At 35.8% G+C, this 21504-nt stretch overlaps 1 protein-coding gene across 1 annotated transcript in view; it reads left to right on the forward strand.

Annotated features, from left to right (window-relative positions):
* The first annotated feature begins 5877 nt into the window (after positions 1-5877).
* Positions 5878-21504, forward strand: part of LOC122806192 (B- and T-lymphocyte attenuator-like) — a 137588-nt gene continuing 121961 nt past the window's right edge. Inside the window, exons 1-2 of the mRNA XM_044076424.1 lie at positions 5878-5998; positions 7227-7583. Of these exons, the coding sequence (XP_043932359.1) occupies positions 5878-5998; positions 7227-7583 (478 nt within the window). The remainder of the gene's footprint in view (positions 5999-7226; positions 7584-21504) is intronic.

The raw sequence follows: 21504 nt of genomic DNA on the forward strand, positions 1-21504 counted from the left end.
TTTATAGTATTTATATCCAAGGGTTATCCTGGGTTCCATACATTAAGCCAATATAATGTTGAAAATTTGTTCCCAGATCTTCAGATTATTTATATGTTTGGTATGTTCATTGATTAGTAATTTGTGCGCTAGTATGTATTTTATCGCTAAAATCTTAAAGTTGTCCCATGAAGTTTGCGATGGATTCAACCAATTAGTAGCTATATAGAGCTTCATTAACAAAAAGATATTCATAAGTATGGTCATTTGGGATCTAGTTAGATCATTTGGGGGAATATGTAATATAGTAAATTCCCAGGAAAGCGTTGAATTTTGATAACCCATATTTTGCAGTTGTAGTTTTAAGGAATTCCATAGTTTGTATATACATTTACAGCTCTAGAACATATGGAGGAGGTCAGCAATTTCATCTTTACAGTATAGGCATTTAGGAGAATTTTTGGAGTTAAATTTATGCAAGCTAAGACGCGTATAGTATGCATTATTAAGTATCATGAGTTGAGTAAATGTTAACTTTTGGAGGGAAATTGACTTTATTGTTAAATTGATTGTTTTTACTATTTTACTTTTTTCAATCAATGGTATTTTTTCTTTCCAATAATTTGACAAAAGGACTTGATCTTGATAATTAAAGTCTTTTATTAGTTTATATGCAGATGTTACACACTTAGTATCTTGTAAGAGGGCTTGTCATACATTTGTACATTTCATTAAGTCCTCATCATTAATTTTTAAATCTTTAAAGTAGCTTATAGATAAATCTTTGATCTGTCTCAATATTATTAAATATGACTTGGGAAGGTTCAATTCCTGTCTGAATTCATGAGCCGAATAATTCAAATAATGGTATATATCCCTTAACATTACATTTATAATAAGTGGAAAATTTTTTAGATCTATTAATTGATTATTAATTCTCTGGTTTGGATTCCTATGAAAAGGTTGTAAGATCATCATGTGTTGGATAAGATTTAATGAACTGAAGAGATTTTGTAATAATGTTATATATAATTTAATATGCTCCATTAAAGCAAATGATTTAAAAGTATCTTTTCTTAGGAAAGGTAATGATTTAGGATTAATTTTCAGACTCTCAACATGTTTGTAATTCAATCTTAACCAGTTAGGGGACCAATTATTGCTACGTGCATCATAATTAGTAATTCTTAAAATTCTATTAGCATTTATTATTAAGTAATATTTTTCAAAATTGGGTAATTCTAATCCACCTCTGTCTTTTGGGGTCATAAATTTGTCGTATGAAATTCTAGTTTTCCTTGGATCCCATATAAATTTAGCAGTTTCCGTGTGAATTTGTTTAAAGAACTTCTTCAGGATTAGAACTTGAGTAGATCTAAAGATATATAATATCCTAGGTAATACGTTCATTTTAATAATTGAGACCTTTGCTAGTGCTGGTAATTTCAATTTATTCCATGTCCTTAGGTCAGATAGAATGTGATCCCAAATTAGTTTAACATTATTAATATAAAAGTCCTTATTATCTGTGGAAAATGTAATACCTAAATATTTAATCTTTTCTTCAGATTTTACTTGCCCTACCAATGGTAAAAGCGAAAAGGGTTTCGGAGTTTTTAAAGGAAATTGCTTGTTTTTTTAAGGTTTATTTTGTAGTTAGATATTACTGCAAAGTCTTCAACAGCTGTTAATAATTTCTTGGTATCTGCAACTGGTGTTGTACAATATATATTAAGATCATCTGCAAAAGCTGCCATAGAAATATTGGTACCATAAAGTATTGGGGTATTATGGTATACATTTTGTTTAATATGTAAAAATAAAAGTTCTAAATATAAATTAAATAATAAAGGGGATAGAGGACAGCCTTGACAGGTTCCATTTTTAATTTGTATTCTTTTGGAGAAAATCTTGTTGATGTATAAAGTTGTATAGGGATTATTGTATAATATTTGTAATGTCCTGATGAATTCTTGCGGTATATTAAAATATGGTAAAATATGAAATAGAAATGTTATGTTCACTCTATCAAAGGCTTTTTGTGCATCAATTATAAGTGCATACAAATTCCTTTGATTGGCATACGAAATTAATGTATGAAGAGTTAAAGTATTATCACTGGTTTGCCTAGAAGTTAAAAATCCCGTTTGTTCATTTGAAATTATTAAATTTAATATTTTCTTCAGTCTATTAGCTAAAATAATAGTCATAATTTTAGTATCAATATTTAAGAGTGAAATGGGCCTATAATTATCTGGGTTTTGGTGATTCGAATTTTCCTTGAGTATTAAAATTGTTTTAGATGCATTAAAGTGAGGGTCATTGATTTTATTATTAATTATATAGTTAAATGTATATGATAGTATTTTAACAATCGTACTACAAAATGTTTTATAAAACTCTGGAGTAAGACCATCAGGGCCCGGCGCTTTGTGGGATTTCAACTTTTTAATTGTTGTTATTTCTTCAGTGGAAATTGGTTTAATTAAATCTTTTTGCAAATTGTCATCTATTTTCGGGAAAGTAATTTTTTGTATAAAATCATTGTTAGTCTCATTTGTACGTGACTCATCTTGCTCACCATAAATTTGAGAGTATAGCATTTCAAAGGTATTGATAATATCTTCAGATTTCGTATATATTTTGTCCTTGTAGTGTATTTCTGGAATTTGAGAGGGTAATTTAGATTGGTTAATAATTCTTATTAAAGTCCTTGATGGAGTTTGAATATGATTAGCATATCTTGCAAGCATTTTGGTTTCATGAAATGCTAACCTATTATTCTGGCTCAAGAAAAGATCTTTCTGACATTTGAATAATTCCGTTTCTGTTTGTGTGTTATGATTTTGCCTTAATTCCTGATCTAGCAATTTAATTTTAGCCTCTAAGGTTTGTTCTTCTCTAAGATTAATTTTTTTATAATAAGTGGCTTTTTGAAGAAAACCCCCCCCTTGCTTGAGCTTTAGTTGCCGCCCATTCAATATCAGGTATATGTTGCTAGTTTGGCTAATCTAACCAGTAAGGAATTGAGAATGTCTTGAATTTCCTGGATTATTTCTTTTTTATTTAACAAGTTAGAAAACAAACTGGTTTTGTCTGTCTGCCTTTCACAGTAAGGACCTGACATAATGTGCATGAACTAAATGAGCCCGATTCTGAAAGACAGGCTAGCAGGAAACATTGTAACAGAAATATTATGCAACCACACCTTTCCAATACTGTTTTGAGATGTTTAAGTCAGTATATCTCATATCCCAACACCTTCTTCACTGGTTAGCATTCTGTGTGCTAAATGAAGTCAGGTTTTGGGCCTGCTGTAAGTAAAAACCTTAGTTTAGTGACATGATAATGTTTAGTTGTTACAGTAATCACGAACCTTATGCGTGTACTACCAAATATAATAGTATGAAAATATCACATTGGTAAGGATTAGCAGTAAATAATTGTGTATATGGTTCTTAGATTGAGTCTACTTCATACCATCGAAATCCCACATTATCGAATCCCACATCGTTAAGATGAAATCAATAAAAACTCACTTCAGCAAAAGACAGGACTATTGAATATATTCCCAGGATAAGTAATCACTCATACCAAAAGTCATGAAAACGAAACCACGCCATCCCCAACCCACCCAGATGGGGGCTACACCACATACACCCCCTAATGTGGAGGACTGTGCCCCCCACACAACCCCTAACTAAATATACCAACTCTGAGATTGCACTACAGTTGGGAAAATGGCAACGTTCACTTTGTTGGCCAAGAGGTTACTTACCCTGGTAATATTTTCACCGATCTGGTCTTTCGCTGAAGTAAGTTTTCGTTGATTTTGTCTCAACAATGTGGGATTCAATAATGTGGGATTTTGATGTTTTCAGGTAGGCCCCTTAGATTATGCTTGTGTAATCTTGGGAAAGATAATGTTCAGACAGTTTTACACAGCACTTTTGTGAAGATCCTTTTATCAGATTTTGATTAAAATGGTAAGAGTGTCAAAGATAATGAAGTGAAGAAGGAAAAGAGAAAGGAGACCTACACGTCTCTACATTTTTCTGCTTAAGAATTCTGAAAAAAGATACAAATAATGGGGAGATAAAATCCCAAAATCAGAAAAAAAATTTTAAGTATTACTCTTAATTCACTTCAAAAATGTTAATATGACAGCAGCGTTTGCATCAGCAGGCGTTTTCTGAACAATAAGAAGCATGAAACTGTCGTGTATGGCATTACTAACTGTAATCATCAACGAGTTACCAGAAAAGCAAAATGTTTACTATGGATTAAGGCAAAAATATGAGTCAAAGCCGTGGGTGTTCTGCAAACTGAGGACAGCTGAGGGGTATGGGGAGATAGAAACATTGCAATAAAGGAGAAAAAAAAGCTAATGAGGCTAGAAAAGGTTAGACTTTGAGAAGACAGGGTCTACAAAATAGCCTAAATTCAAACCTGATACAAAGACAGACTAATACAAATGATTCAGTTTTGTCTTAAAAGCTTAATGGGATGTGTTCTTAGAATGTGACTGCGCCTGGAAAACTGATTATTGAAACTTAAACTTGAGCAAAATACCTGCTTAGCTGTGCAGCTCATTTCTTTAGGTGAAAATCAAGGCTGAAAAGAGGCAGCTGTGGTCAAGGGAGGCATTCTTGTGTCAGGGCAGAGGAGGGTGAGAGGGTTAAAGCACTGCATGCAGGTTGCTTAGTAATCATTCATATTTCGTGGCAAACTAATGCTGCAGTTATGGAGCCAGGTTAATGAAGCCTAAACAGAGAGGGGGAGGGGGGGCTGAAAGCTGGAAAATGTATGTGAGTTAGTTAATAGGCCAGATATTCAGCCTAAGACACAAATGGTTATTAACCTTAAAATTCCTCTAAACCACCCAGAGAAGGGAGCAAACAGAGGGAAATACATTTTCTGCATCACTTCTAATGTGCCTAACAAAACAGGCCAGCTCAGTACCAAATTCATTTTTATGTGCATTATTTAGAAAGTGTTCATTTTAGGCCTTCATCAACATTCCATATGGAGTGAACCAGGCATGGATAGCTCTATTAATATCCACAGCATACACTGGCAAAAGCACATATTGGTGGATGTGAGCTGGATTTACCCTCATTGCCTATAGGCAGCCTCCTATTACGAATAATAGTGGGCAGAAGCCTTTGTTCAAAGTCAGACTGGTGTACATCTGGTCATACAATGTTTCTGGAAAAGTAACACAATCGCCATGGGCCTGACAGTAAACTGCCATGACATGGAGAGGGAGAGTAAAAGATAAGCACCGCTAGTGCCATTAAGATTTATGTATCCACAGAAACCAAAAAAAAAAGAGTCTTCTCGCTACTCCAATTAATTTTATTCATATCACTTTCCAGTTTATAAATACATGATCTAACATTTAGATCTATGCATCTGATGTTTTTAAGTGTGAAGTATCAGAAAAAGCTAAAAAAAGGTTTCTTCAGTTTACAGCACAAATTAAGAGCAATGTATACTTTATATTTATATTTACATTGACATTTACCTTTATATTTATATTTATATTTACATTTATATGTATATTTATATTTATATTTACATTGACATTTACATTTATATTTATTTTTATATTTACATTGACATTTACCTTTATATTTATATTTACATTTATATGTATATTTATATTTACATTGACATTTACCTTTATATTTATATTTATATTTAAATTTATATGTATATTTATATTTATATTTACATTGACATTTACCTTTATATTTATATTTACATTTATATGTATATTTATATTTACATTGACATTTACATTTATATTTAGTTTTATATTTACATTCACTAGTAATATGAAAGACACGATGGGTTCTGTTAAGAATATTTACATGGTTAGAGGTGGGTTCCATCATGGCTGGTACTTCTACACAGAAGTGGTCAGAGGTCTGTATTAGATCGGCGAAATGGCATTGCAGTGAATGCCATTTCACTGACACATATAGACCAAAATCTGAAAATAGCAAAGGTTCAGGTCAGCGATTTTTTTCCCAGGGAAAAAAAATTGCTTGGCTTGAGCCATGACACTGCCCTTTATCCCACCGTAGTGCAATCTTGGAGTTGGTGCATTTAGTTGGGGGGGGTGGGTGTGGGGGGGTGAAACACCCCATTTAGTTATGTTTGAAATTGGGTGTATGTGTTTTTGGTGCTAGCAATTTCTTTCCCAGGGAAAGAAATCTCAGTTTTGAGCATTTGCGGTTTAGTGCAGTTGGTGTTTACATGTCGCTAAAGAGGCGTTCGATGTAACGCCTCTTTGAGCATTTAATATAGACCTGTGGTCAGATATGTTGGTGTCCTGCAAGAATTAGATTTTAAGCTCTGTTTATATGAAGTTATTAACTAGGCGATATGGAGTGAAGATAGAAATCGTATTCATAATTTTAAGCAGCCAGGATTAGAGGATGAAAACACTAGTTCATGATTAACCTATGCATGCATTTAACTCATTGCAGACTGACCTTTAAAATTTATAGCTATATTCTGTAATGCTTACCAGCACCTACACATTTACATATAGATATATATATTTATGTGTGTGTGTGTGTGTGTGTGTGTGTGTGTGTGTGTGTATATATATATATATATATATATATATATATATATATATATATATATATATATATAGATATACTGACACACACACACATTTTATATATATATATATATATATATATATATATATATATATATATATATATATATATATAAAAGAAACCATTTTTTTGCAGGGAGGGGGGCAAGCTCCCCTGCAGCCCCCTACCCCACTGGTAATTAGATATATGAATTCCAAGATCACAAATATCCCAGGGGAAAGGGAATAATCCCCCACTTGCGGATTGTTGCTCTATCACACTTGATGACCATTTGCATATGTCACCCTTTTGTGGTAAATCATTTGGCTGTTGTCAATTTGCTAGAGAGAAAAACAAAACTGGTAAAAGCTATTAAAAGTGGATGTCTCACAGGTAAGTGGATTCTAAGATTTGCATCAGTCCTTTACAGTGGTGACCAAGGAATCTGAGAAAGTAATATGACTTGCCTTATTTCTCACACATGTATGTGGGCAGAACTCAAGCCCATCAGACCCCATCTCAGAAATGTAACCATTGTTCATTAGTCTTTTATTAAAACATGAAGGGTACTAATTTTTTGATCCTGTTGCTTTAGTCAGTAATACATATTTTTCATTTGATTTTTTGTAGGTTCAAGACAGGACTGTGCCTTGGAAGTGCAAAATCGGAAACTGTACCTAAATGTCACTTTAGGAAACTCATTGATTTTGAACTGCACTGTAAGGTATTGCATACAAGATGCTGTTAGCAGCTATCCAGTCACAACTTGGGTTAAAGTTGTTGGTCATAATTTTTTCCAGTTAGAAAAGACAAAGGACAAACACGTGGAACAGCAGCAGCAAAGTAGAGACACTAAGGAGGATAAAATTGTGGTGTTCGCCTTGAAAATATATAATGTGACTCCAGAAGACAAGGGAGTTTACCGATGCAGGGCCGTACAAAACAGTTCCATCGCCATGGGACACAGCATTCACATTGCTATCACAAGTAAGTACCGCAGAGCATGGCTAGGCATTCTCTTTTACAAAATACATTGTCAATGGACCTTCTAGCTACAAAATTTCAAGTGTCTTTTCTTCAAATGTATTCTTCTGTTTCTACTGATTTGCTATGTAGGCAGTATTTCAGATTCTTCAAGAAATCTTTAAGGCATTTCTAAATCCATTATCAGGAAATGACAATTTATGCAAAAAAAAAAATATATATATATATATATATATATATATATACACATATATATATATATATATATATATATATATATATATATATATATATATTTTTTTTTTTTTTTCCTGTCGGATATTTCCATGTTACAATGTAGCTGAAAGTTTTCTAGATAAAGCTTAATTCTGTGATTATATGTGCTATGTTCTAAACGCTAAATGAACTGTAGTGTTTGATTGTAGCTTATTAAAATAAATCAATGAATAGTTTCCATTGGAATGCTTAAAGAAATGGATGCAATGTCCAAAAAAACAAATTTTTTTGTAGAAAGAGTCATGAATTAAGATGGAATTGCAAAAATTTGCCTGATAAACTAGAAAGATTCATGGCAAATGCTAGTTAAGCAATAATTTCTTATAAGTTCATAGGTAAGTGCTAGGCTAGTTGCTCTTTCATTAGGAATTTATCAGATGAGAGTGGTTATTACACAGTATATGAAACTAATCATCAATTTACGGAAGGGATTATGATCCTGAGATGACAGATACTGTAACATGCTATGCAACACTGTATCATTTCCCTTAATGTTGTAGAATTTTAAACAGGACCTGACAGTACAGAGGATAGGGTGGCTTATGCTTCTCAGATATCAGTGTCATTGACTAAGGAAGGACAATTAATTTAAGGTTTGATACGAAATACGTCTATTGAACTAAATAAAACTATTACCAACAATTGCCCTTTTTGTTATGTATTCATTAGGGTCCCCTTCAGAAATGCCGAAGCTTTTGAATGGGGATCGCCATACAGTGGGGATCAGGAAAATGTACTCTTTTCCCCACTGTAGAGCAATACTGGATATATAATATGCAGGGGATATGGGGAGTGCAGCCCCCCCCCCATATGGGGGTGCAGGGAGGCTTGCCCCTGCAAAAACATAGAGTTTTATTGTTTTCTGTCATTTGGCTTTTTGGAAAGTTGATCCTATGGTCTTGACCATATGAAGTTCGACTTTCTGTTGAGTTGCTCTTCTGAAGTAGATCAGTATTCATAATTATTAATAATTATAATCATTGCAGTAGTTATTGTCAAAGTAGCAATGAACATAGAAGAGTGACCCAGTTTTAATTTCAGTTGTCCTAAGAATTTACAACACTCACTGGTGAGGACTTTGTACAGTCTTCCAATTGTATGGGCACGTTTAAGTATTTTGGTGATAGTATTTGTCGGTTTATGCTGGTTAGAAATAAACATTGTCAACCTGGGAAGGTACTTTATAACAATATTCATGGAAATTGTAAACCAAGAGTTGTACATTTATTTATTTGTTTGTTTCGCTTGATAACTGGGAAGATGGTTCCAACTTGACCATCGGTTACAGAATGACCACGTAAAAGGCAATTGCTTATAGAGACATATACTACAATTGTTGTCAATGAGAATATTATTTCCAGAGTTATAGACTTGGATACATTTGCAATAATATATTTTGTTGCTGCTCATGAAGATTATTTACAATCATCTCCAGAAAATATTTATAATCCTGACTGAAGCAGGAGCAAAATCTAGTTGTTTGAAGGAACAGGTAAGAGTAGGGATTTGAATAATAAACTGATGTTACTCTGATTCCGGAAATGTGCTAGTTCAGAATTCCAAACTCCATATCCTTGTTTTGCTGTCCTTTGGTGTTGATCAAAAGTTATGTCATATAAGTCTGTTGACTCCATACCTCTCAAGTGACCAGAATTTTGAAGAATGCACAGATTTTTGTCTCTTATTTTTTGGTCTGTTCCTTACAGAATCTGTGGTTTCTGAGAAATCATTGACACTCGAAGTCACTAAATAATGACAGACATTGGTTCTTCAGACTTCATTGCATACCAATTAATGCAAAACAGTTTTATTCAATCAATTTTCAAGTTTATAAGAGTAATATTTACAATCTGTCTCTGATTTGGGGCCTTTGTTCCACCACTTGTTCGGGTTTCTCTAGAATTTTTGCACTGAGAGGTTGAGAGATATTACTCGCTCCAGGAGTCTAGTTTCTAAGGGATTACTGAATGTTATACAGAGTGAGTTTAAGAGCTAAAGATAAACAGAACTTATAATGTTACACATTCTAAAGACAGCCAGTGGGTGCCCCTTTGAATGGGCAAGGTACTGGCCTGAGTTAAAATGTAATATCTATTAGTACATTGTTGATAAACCTACAGAGTCTGTACTGTACCTTTTGAAGCATTTTGATAGCGCGCTTGTTACCAGTGGCATAAAGGACCATGAACTGAAGTTTATGGGGGAGAAATTTTCAATATTGCTAAATGAGTGCCCCACATGAGTTGGTCTGAACATTTACAGAAGTATTCAAAGTTGGTAAGACCTTTACTTAGCAGACATAGCCTCATCATGATGGGAGAATGACAGATGTTTGTCAAGATAGTTGCCAGGATAACTTTATCTTTGTAACAGTAGTATTTTATTGTCCCAAGGGTCTAGCAATGAAAAGGAAATATTATTCAGTGGAGTCTATGGAGTACAAAAGAGTTTGATGCGTTTTTTGCAAGTTTAAGTAGCTTGCACAAGTGATATCAGGAGCAGAGTTGTAGGAATTGCTGCTAAGGTTTGTGCAGTTCAGTGCTATTTTTGCAGATTTTAGTAGTAAACGTTCATCTGCATTCAAGATGAACTTTTCCTAAGAGAGGAAAATATAAGGAATTTATGAAGATGATGGAAAATGGTATAAGGCTTAATACTGATCCTTATGGTACCCTAGATAGGAGAACGGAGGTAGAGACAGTGTTGTGCAATGGGATTTTGACAACTCCCTATTGAAATGTCAGCATTTAAAATACCAAGTGCAGACATGCCAAAAGAAGAGACGAGTGAATCTTGGAGATTGTTCTCCTCTTTAAAACTCCCGCACACCCTAAACTTATATATACCAACTCAGAGATTGTCATACCTTGGAGAAAAAATAATATTCCAAGAAATGGGATCTGGGACTTGGTATATACAAGTCTGATCTTTTGTCCACTCAATGTTCGTATTTCAGGACTTACTGTAAAAGATTCAATGTTCGTATTTCGGGACTTACTGTAAAAGATTCAATGTTCGTATTTCGGGACTTACTGTAAAAGATTCAATGTTCGTATTTCGGGACTTACTGTAAAAGGTCCCAACATTTTAAATGGTTACTGACTTGGACAGGTATTTCTTTGAAACAAGGTTATTGTGGTGTTTGAGAAAAGAAGTTGCAGTTTAAAGAATGGAAATTCATGATCTACTGAATCACAAGACAGTCTTAAGTCTACAAAAATGGCTCCAGTTAGATCACCTATGTCCATGCTTTGATAGATGTAGTCAGTGGCAATATAAAGGGCAAATGCTCTACTGAAATTGAAGCTAAATCCATGTTGTGTATCGAGCAGAAATAAATGACAGTAAAGACCTCCTTTAAAGAAGTTTTCAAGAATGTTGCTTAGTGGAGAAGCTGTTGGCAGAAATGCTCAGTAGCTGCAAACTGTGAGACTTTACAGACAAGATCAATACCTGCTGTTTCCCATTCCTTAAAAATGTGTCCAGTAAATATAAAAGTTAGGGAATATGGGATGCAGGCAGCAGCTTTTTTGAGGAATTTAGAATGGAAAGAGTTGTGAACTGTATTAGAAGTTGTGGGAAGACTTATTAGTTGTTTATTTACCAGGTTTACAATGATATTTGTGAACTGCAATGTATTCATTATACAGTTATATGGATTGGATCAGCTTGTGTTTAAATCAGCTAATTGAACAAATGTGGGTACTGGGGGAAATATTTACTTTGGAATTATATGCATTTTATGTGGAGCAATGTGTAGTAACTAGCTTTGGGGACCTTGAAAGAGTTTAGTTGTTTTGCTAGATTAGCTTGGATAATTGTGAGTATAGTATCATTTTTTTTTCTTTAGGGAGACTGATTTTTGCTGTCTTGATTAGGATTTCTATCTCAAATTTTACTGCTGAAAAATAGGTTTTGGTGGAAGGAATTTTGAAATTATTTCCATCGATGCCAACGTTATCACTTATTCTAATTGTTTTCTAAATAAGAGTAATACAGGGGCATGTGTTTCCCTCCAATGCTGTTTTCTAAGTGGAAACAATTTGTTTTGTATTACTATCAGGGAGGTGGTAAATACATTTAGGTAAGGGCAAGTGAGATGTTAGTGAATTAAATGATCATGTTAATAATAGTGGAAAATGGTTACTGATTGTATTTGCAAAGACTACAGTGGAAGTACCATGATGTGGTCTAATTGTGAGTCTAATATAAAGTTGCATTTTGCTGAAACTTTGTGGTTTGGGTAAGGTAAATATTTTTTTAGCCCTAAAAATTTAAAATGGGGTCACCAAGTATGATACTATTGGGATGGCCACATTTGCAGCGTGTATAGTAATAAAGGAAGATTTTTTTTGGATTAGTGAGGGGTGATAGGCATAAGAGGGTATAATTTGTATTTTCTCCCAAAACAAGTTTGCTAACTATCCAGTTGGGATCTAATGTGCTAGTTTGCTGTGAAGATGGTTCCAGAGTTGTACTCAGGTGCTTAAAGGCTAGGAGTAAAGGTGCACAACCTATAGGCAAACCATGCCTATCACCGTGGGAACATCTGGAGTTGGATCACAACAATGATGTACTTTATGTTCATGTTTTACTTTAGTTTCAGTTATTCCTAACACATTTGATTTATATCATTGTAGGAAGGGTTCATGAAAGTCAAATTTGTTTTGAACATCATTTGATTTATATCGTTGTAGGAAGGGTTCAAGAAAGTCAAATTTGTTTTGAACATTTATAGTGTTTGGTGAGTAATAATGGCTTTATCTACATACAGAGTCTTTTATGTAGAAAAGCCCAAACGTTGTTTGCATTACAGAATTTAAGAACATTTAAGAAATACCAACAACAAAACTGGCACAAACAGTCCATGAAAACGTGAGGATAAAAACCCAAAACCAGGAAAAAAATAACCACACCCCATAATGACACACAGGAGAATTTTAATGTTTAGCACTTTTGTCCATACAACACATGTTCTGGAAATTGCTATATACTTATTGTATGGATAAAAGCCCTCAACCTTTAAGGGATATCAAAAACATAACACACAAAACACTGTATAATGGCTGACAACTAAACTGTGCATGTAAATCATGAAAGCATGTTTGAGTTTCAAAGATTACAAATTTTGCATAAGAGTTCATAGGAGACCTAACATTTAACTGGAAACCAAGTTGCACTGTGAACTGATTACTTAGTGTGGTTATGGTTAAAACAGAAGCCTTCCATTAAATGACTTTTAAGAGTCAGGGCTAGCAAGATAAAACAACAAAGAGGAAAGTGTTAGTATTTTGTTTTGTTTCTCATTCAAGTAAGATATGTATGTGGATTAGTTGTGGTGATTTTATACTGACATTGAAAAAATCAGTTTTCTTGAAGGCCTGCCATTCAGTAAGTTCTCTGATTATTTTTTGATTTTTTTTAACAATTAAAAAAACTCTTCTGGGTCTGAATCATCATAGATGTCATAAAGATTTGTCCTCCATTTTAGCCCCCTCTGAATGTTTTGCAATCCACTATGTTTCCAACATTTTCAGAGGGTTAGTTCAAGCTATATGCGATTACGCCAGAATATGCTGTTTCACCTAGGAAGACACTGATAGAGGGTATCTTTATCCTGTGAACATCGAGAATATTGTAAAGTATTGTGTACAAGTTGGGGAAAGAGTGAGGGGCAGATGTCAGTGTGTAAGAATTTATCTGTGAAGGAGATTAGAATGAAGAAAACACTTTCAGCTATATAGCTATAACCTTCTTTGCTGAAGGTTTGACAATAATCTCACTCCTGAATACGATTAAAGAAAACTCAAATAAACAACTCTGCGAGTACACCAATAAGTACTGCCACCTATAACAAGCGGATAATAACAATGAAACTATTCGGCAAGTATGACAAACTCACAACTTTATTAATACAAATAACGGCTTAAAAAAACAGGTACTAAAGAAAAAATGAACCTGTATATTAACATGAGTTGAGCGCTTTCACCCAGTGTATCCGGGCTTCATCAGAACTAATTCACTGTTTACATAGTAAGCTATTTTATGCCTTTTTTGGCGCCAAACTAGAATGTGAAAAATTAAAAAAAAAAAAAAAAAAAAAATTTTATTAACAAAACCATTTATTTTATTTATTAGGTTTTAGAAATAGGATGACTATTTATATTTATTATACCAATCTATTATTATTATTGTATTTTAAAATCTATTATTCATTTATTATCAGATTACATCATTTACCATCACAATATTTATATATTACATTCGTCTAGACATTTTAAGTTATGAACTCTGTTATATTATGTGTCATATATTCGATTCAACACTATTTAACACTTCATAACATTTTTGTATATGTCTTTTTCATAGAAAGGCATTTGAATGAACATTTATGGACATTGGTGCAAAAGTTGTGAATTGTGTTAGGGTCACTTTAAATTTTCATATTCTAGTTTGGCGCCAAAAAAGGCATAAAATAGCTTACTATGTAAACAGTGAATTAGTTCTGATGAAGCCCGGATACACTGGGTGAAAGCACTCAACTCATGTTAATATAAAGGTTCATTTTTTCTTTTGTACCTGTTTTTTAAGCCGTTATTTGTATTAATAAAGTTGTGAGTTTGTCATACTTGCCGAATAGTTTCATTATTATTATCCGCTCGTTATAGGTGGCAGTACTTATTGTTGTACTCGCAGAATAATCTCACTCCTGAAAGAGTAGTACAATTTGCTTGGAGTAGTTGGTAATCTTTGGTGCTATCTTCAAGTCTAAGAGGCAGGATTGTTAATGTTTATTTTATCCTGCCATGTTTAGGATTAGTGAGTATAGGGGCAGTGGAAGGTTTTCACTAACAGTTCATACTTTATCTCTCCATGGGTTCATAGGTTCATAGGTTGGTACTAGACTATCGGCCCTAAGGCCTATACAAGCATAGCTATTACAATTCCCTGGCTATTTCTTCTCACACTATTTACTTCCCTGGACCGCTGTCTAGCAGGGCGACTGATGTGATCCCTGGGGTGAATTTCCTTTCCCCCATCCAATCGTCAAGGTTCCTTTTGAAGAGGGCCAAAGAGGCACTCTGCTTGACATATTTAGCAATATTAGCTGCATTCTTGTCCCATATTTCCTTGAGTCCTGATGCAGGGCATCATTTACTTTCTTGTTCTTTCCCTGATGTACAATAACGGTTCTTCTACATTCCTCATTTCATGTAAACACTGTAGATCATTTATCATGATGCCTGCTGACAGACTAAAACCAAAACTCCTGTAGTACCAGACTCCTGTTGTAAGGGAAACTTCCAGCAGTTCTCCTGGGATGGTGACCTATGTTCTGCTGTTATGACAGCTGTACAGTGAACGTCTCTTATCCACCTAAACCAGCACAGCAGCAGCATTGAGTACTAGATGAAGGGTGTCGCTTTCATGACCGAGTAGCACTCTCTCTCGCTGATGAGGTCTGGTTTCTGTCGAAGCATCAACAAATTAATTCCCCCATCGCCTTGGATGATGGCACCTCTGATTCACTGTTGTAGAATTATGATGAACCATAAGTCTGGCAGTTCTTCTTGTCTTGGTCTGCCAAGTGATCCTTTTGAAAATATTTTCATGCTATTCTGTACCTCAATACATTTGTAAGCAGAAGGATCAGAGGAGTATGTGCAACAATGTGGGAAGTGGCTATGTGTGCTGGATGCTAATATATTTAGAATGGATGTGATGAACTACTATTTTACAGAGACAATGATGAGAAACTGGAACAGGTTACCAAAGAGAGTTTACAGCTTAGTCAATAAACCAAGGCCTCATCCACATGAGTTGGTGGTAGCTCAGATGGATGTAAAAGATCCCATGGCACCAATCAAAAACAATAAGGGAAGTTCCCCGATACCTTGGCCAAATGTTTCCTAGCAGTATAAATACCAGCTCAAGTCTCCCCTAAAAAGAGGCCACTAGCCTAGTGGGAATAACCAGTTAGCAAACTGTAAATAAAATGTGAGACAATAGCTAGTTTTAAATGATAACACAGTAGATGGAATAATGGAGGGAATTAAAGCTACAAGGGTCAGGTTGTAAGGTACATACAAACTAGATAGACATGTTGCTTTCCTGTCACATAATCATATATTTATAACTGTATCTCATAACAATCAACAAAAATTAAATAAGCCTATAGTTTTCATTTAGTTCAAGTGCTTATGCTGAAATGTTTCTGGAAGTTTTATAGTTTTTCCTTCGTGATTAATTTTTTTGTGTCAGAATTTTCCAGTGTCCTTTGTATGGTAATTGCTTATTGAAAGTATGGGAAAAATTCATATTGCTCTGTGAAATTTTTTAACTCATAGTCCATTTTCTAAGTTAAGAATGCATTTGCAGCATAAAACCATATGGAATCACACTATCTGTTGGTAATAACACCTTCCTGTTAAAATGCTGACATTCATTTTTTCTTATGTAAACTTATTTTAAGTTAATTTACTTGTACATACTGACTGTTCTGAAATTAGCACTAAAAGTGTTCATGGAGTCTAGACTAAGAAAGGATCAGGGACAGGAGCTTTTCAGATCAAAGCTTCAGTCATGGACATAGTTTTACTTCAGTTTCTGAACCTGAATCAACCAAATCATTTCACACCAGATTTCATTCCTGCTTGTTCATGTGGTCATCGTGTTTCTTCCACAAGCTCCATCTTTCAGTGAACTTAGGCTGAAAAAAAATGCTGAAGGCACTGGTTCCAGCCCAGACAGAGATGGACTTCCTCTCTTCCTGTTGGGTTAAAGTGGCAAGGGACATGGCTCCTTTTCCCCCCTTGTTCAGTGTGCTGGCAGACTATAGGCCAGTGCACCTACTACAGACACAGTTGACTTTGCTGATCATTTTAATATTGGCGGGCTGTCAATATCTCTTGGTGCTCTGTGTTTCCAGGGCTGGAGGTCTTCATTTCAGGGCATAGATAGTAATAATGGCACCATTGTGTTCATGTGAACATTGTCAATATTTGAGTCCTCAGGCCCAAAGCCAGATGCTTTGACACCTACATTGAAGGAGACTTTGGTGCCGATGCCATGGATGGAGGCTGAACTGCAAAGTCTTTCTAGCTAATGACCTCAGTACATCAAGACTGATCAGTGCAGGATGTCTCACCATCACAGCCAATGCAGATGTACAGGACATCAAATCAGCATCACTTATTTATTTTATTTATTTTTTATTTCCAGTTTGATTACCGGGGAAGTCCACTGGGTCAGAGTGACCCGTTTTCAGTGGAGGCCCGGGGAGTAAAGCTCCAAGATACATAATACAGATAAGGTACAGAAATACACGGATGTCAGTCTTACATAATATGGAAACAGTTACAAGTAAGTACCTTGAAAATATGCATAATAAGCAGAAAAGCACTGAGCGTGGACTTATTGTTTATACATTTTCTTTAGTGTGCACACTCAGATATTAGGTAAGAAGATGTTTTATATACATACCTTTAAGTAAAATGAGGATACACTATACATGCACAATTTCAGAAAAGAAATTACTAATGGAAAGCTGTATACAATATTTACAATGTTTAACCATAAGAAATAAGCAGCTAATAGAGAAAGGAGAGCTTAGAAAGTGCTCGTGGGAGCATAGCTGAAGGAGAGTTATTGAGGTCTTAGGAACCAGAGTGGGAACCCCTCCCCCCTCCCCAGGGGAATGTACTAAGGAAGATTAGGTTGGATGGTGGCAACTGCATTTCCATTTTGTGGCCAGGTGTTTGGTAAGCTGAGTTTTGAAGTTTTCTAAGTATGGGATGGTTCTTACAGAGGGAGGAAGGGAATTCCATTTTTTGCATAGAGAGACAGTGAGAAGTTGGCCTGCTGTACTTTTGGGTTTGGGGATAGCAATTAGGTTTTGATGCTCAGATCTGAGAGTTCTATTGGGGGTGTAATGGGTGAGGATATTAGTTAGCGCTGGACACTTAGTTGGGTGATATACAAGTTTGTGTGCAGTGGTGAGTTGGAAGTCTAAGTAATTTGGGAGTTCAAGCCACTTTAGGGATCTTAGGATAAGGCAGTGATGGGTAGAAGGTTTAGATTTGGTAGCAAATTTTGAGATTTTATTATAGCAATTTTCTAGTTTGGAGGAAATAGAGGAGGATAGGTTAGTTAGCAGGGGGGCTCCATATAATAAGGAAGGCAGTAGATAAGTGGTGGCTAGAGTATTCCTAGTAGTATAAGAGAGGAAGCAATTTTTTTTCCTATACCGCATACTTAGCTTTTGGTGAGTTTTCTTTATATTTTGTTGAATATGGATATTGAACTTGAGATGTTCGTCAATAGTAATACCAAGTAGTTTAGCGGAAGGAACCACTTCTATAGCTGAATTAGTTTGACTTAGCATTTTGAAGGCATTTTTATTGTAGGAGAATGACTTTGTGGGAGGGAAAAGTAGAATTTTTGATTTGTTTGCATTGAAAGAGAGGTGGTTTTGGCCCATCCAATTTTCGGTGGGTGAGAAAGCAGTTTGTGTTTTAGACAGCAATTCTGAGAGATTAAAGACAGGGCAGTCTAAGGTAGAATCATCTGCATATTGAATAGTTTTGGAATCAGGAATGGCAGCATGAAAGTTGTTTATGAAGATATTGAAAAGCATGGGCCCTAGGACAGATCCCTGTGGTATGGGCCCTAGGATAGATCCCTGTGGTATGGGCCCTAGGATAGATCCCTGTGGTATGGGCCCTAGGATAGATCCCTGTGGTATGGGCCCTAGGATAGATCCCTGTGGTACGCCAGTTGGGGTAGGTAAGAAGGAAGAGGTAGAGTACTTTCATTTGACTGAGTTCTATCTGATAGGTAACTGGAGAACCAGGATATAGTGTTTGGGGAGAGATGGAGCTTTGAGAGGTGATAAAGAAGGTGTTTGCATGAAACAGTGTTGAATGTTTGGACAGATCGAGCAGAACAGTGCAGACTAGATGTCCAGAGTCTCGGGCTAGATTGACTGTTTTTAAGAAAGAGAGTAGAGCAGTTATAATACTATGACCTGGGCGGAAACCATGTTGTGTAGGTGTAAGAAGATTGTTTTGGGCCTGGTAAGGCATAAGTTGAAGGTGAATGCACTTTTCAAGGATTTTAGAGACTGGAGAGAGCAGAGCAATAGGGTGGAAGTTAGAGATGCTAGTGTTTTTGCCTCCTTTACGAAGGAGAAGAATATAGGCTGAGCACCAGAGTTTGGGGACATAAGATTCCTTAATAGATCTGTTGATTATAATACTGATTGGGAGAGCTAAGGCATCAGCAGCACATTTTAGGAAGGCAGAGGGAATGTTGTCAGGAGCATTAGAGCATGGTTTAAGTTTGGATAGAAGTCTTTTTATGGAGTTAGTAGAGGCAGGTTTGAAGTTGAACAAGGGGGGAGAGTTATTAGTGGGGTAGGATGAGGAAGAGAGAGGGGCTGGATGGTTAATGTTGGGGAAGGTCCTAGTCAGGTCAGAAATAGTTTCTAAGAAGAATGAGTTAAAATCAGAGGCTAGATCAAGATCCGATTTGCTTGGGTCAGGACAAGGACAAGGATTATTTTTGGATTAAGCAGTGAGTTTATTGATTTCCAGAATTGCTTGGGGTTTTTGTTGTTGTTGGACTAGAGTTTGATGTAGTAGGACTTTTTGTCCTTGGTTATTAGTTGTTTTGCTAGGTTACGTTGCTGTTTGTATTGGAGCAGGGTACTGGGAAGTTTATCTTTTTGGTAGAGCTTTCAAAGTTTGTCCCTTTGGTGCATAATTTTCTTAGTATCTTTGGATAGCCAAGGAGCTGTATTAGTTTTTACCCTCTTGTGTCTAAGAGGGGCAAGGAAGTTTAGAGTGTCTAGGAAGACAGAGTTGAAGTGTTCTATAGCATTGTCAAGAGGAAGGGAGTTTAGTATTTGCCAGTTCATTTGTTTGAGAATGTTTGAGAATGATGTGGGGTTGAAATTACTGAGGTTACGGGTATAAATATATTGGTGCTGGTGAGGGGAAGAGATTGTTGAGCGATGAATGTAAGTTGGGAAATGGTCGCTGATGGAATCAGGAGTTATGCCAGAGTGGGTTATTTTATTAGGATCAGAGACTAAGATCCAGTCTAAAGTGGAACCAGGGGGATTTACTTTGTTAGGTTGCGTGACTGAGTTAATTATCTGTGAGAAGTTGCAGAGGTTGATGGATAGGGAGGGAGAGGTGCTATTCATTTTGTTCCAGTCAATAATTACATCTCCTAAAATATAAGTTTCATACTTAATTTCAGTAGAGGCCCATAGCAGAATATCCTCAAGGGTAGAGATATTGTTACCAGGAGAGATATAAAGGGCTATTATGCAGATAATCTTGTGTTTATTCATTTTTAGCAGTCCAGCAGTCAATTCAGTGTTCTGGAAATGTGGAATTGGAGTTTGGAGGGGTATTAAGGTGAGGAGGTTGGAGTATACTAAGGCAGAGCCACCCCCTTTCTTATTTGGTTGGTCATTTCTGAGAATATTGAATCCTGGGGGTAGGATCTAGCATCTGAGATATGGGGTTTGAGCCAAGTTTCAGAGATTGCTACGATGTTTGGTTGGTTGTGGCATAGCCAAGCTTGAAAGTAATAAGCTTTGTTGTTAATACTCTGGGTGTTCATGGTAAAGATTTTTAGGGTGTTGTGGGAGGACGAAGGAGGTAGGGGGTAGGTGTTGCAAGTAGGGGGACTAAGACCAGTGTTGAGGTGGATATCTCCAGCAGTGGCTAGATTGTTGAAGGAGGTATCCTTTAGCCATTTGAGTTTAAATAATGTGAGTTTTGGAAAATCCAGGAGTAGTTTAGGAGGCAGTATCTTACGTATCTTAGAGGAAAAGATTTTAAGGTGGAATAGGTGAAGTGGGTTGGGCTGTATACGTGAGGAAGAGATTGAGTAGAAATGTGAGAAGGATTGTAGGTAAAGATGGGGTTGTGAGAAGGTTATTTTTGTAGGTAATGTTACACAAGCAGTGAAGGAGAATGAGCTGGTGTAGTAGAGAGGAATTAGGAAGACAAGGAGAAAGCAAGGGGTGTAGAGAGAGTGGTGACTTAAGAAATGCATATTGAAAAAAAGGAGAATGGTATAAGAGGATAAGTAAAAAGGAGGATGTCTGTGAAGCAGTGAAGGTTTAGGAGGAGAGAGAAGAGGGCTTTAATTGTTTATGTATGGAAGAAGAAGTGAAGAGAGTTTATGTGAGAATGTAGTGATTGGAAGGAAAGGGGAGGGAAAATTCCTATGTTTGGTGGAGAGGGAGGGGGGAGAGGAAGGAGTTGCTATTGGGTAATTAGGTAGGAGGGAGGGGTATGTGATGAATAAAGGTAGGACCCTGGGGTGGGTGGGATATGGGGGTAGGGTAGGGGAGTGGAGTGATCCCGCAGGCTGAACGGAGCAGGTAGACACAAAAGAAGGAAGGAGATCAAGAGGAACAATCAGTGGAAGAGGTTTATTAAGGTAAGTTTAGTTATGTATAGATAAGTGGGAATACAGTAGTAGAGCAGGTTAGAGAATAGATAGATGATAATTGTAAAAGTAGGCTTTAAAGCTGAGAGTATGTTAAGAGCAGGGCTTAGAATAACCGAGTTGAGATGTATTAATATTATAAGCCAGCGGGCTAAATAAATAAGGTGCGGGACTGACT

This window comes from Protopterus annectens, chromosome 7.part0, assembly GCF_019279795.1.
Source record: "Protopterus annectens isolate FY-2018-M chromosome 7.part0, PAN1.0, whole genome shotgun sequence".
Classification (NCBI taxonomy): domain Eukaryota; kingdom Metazoa; phylum Chordata; order Ceratodontiformes; family Protopteridae; genus Protopterus; species Protopterus annectens.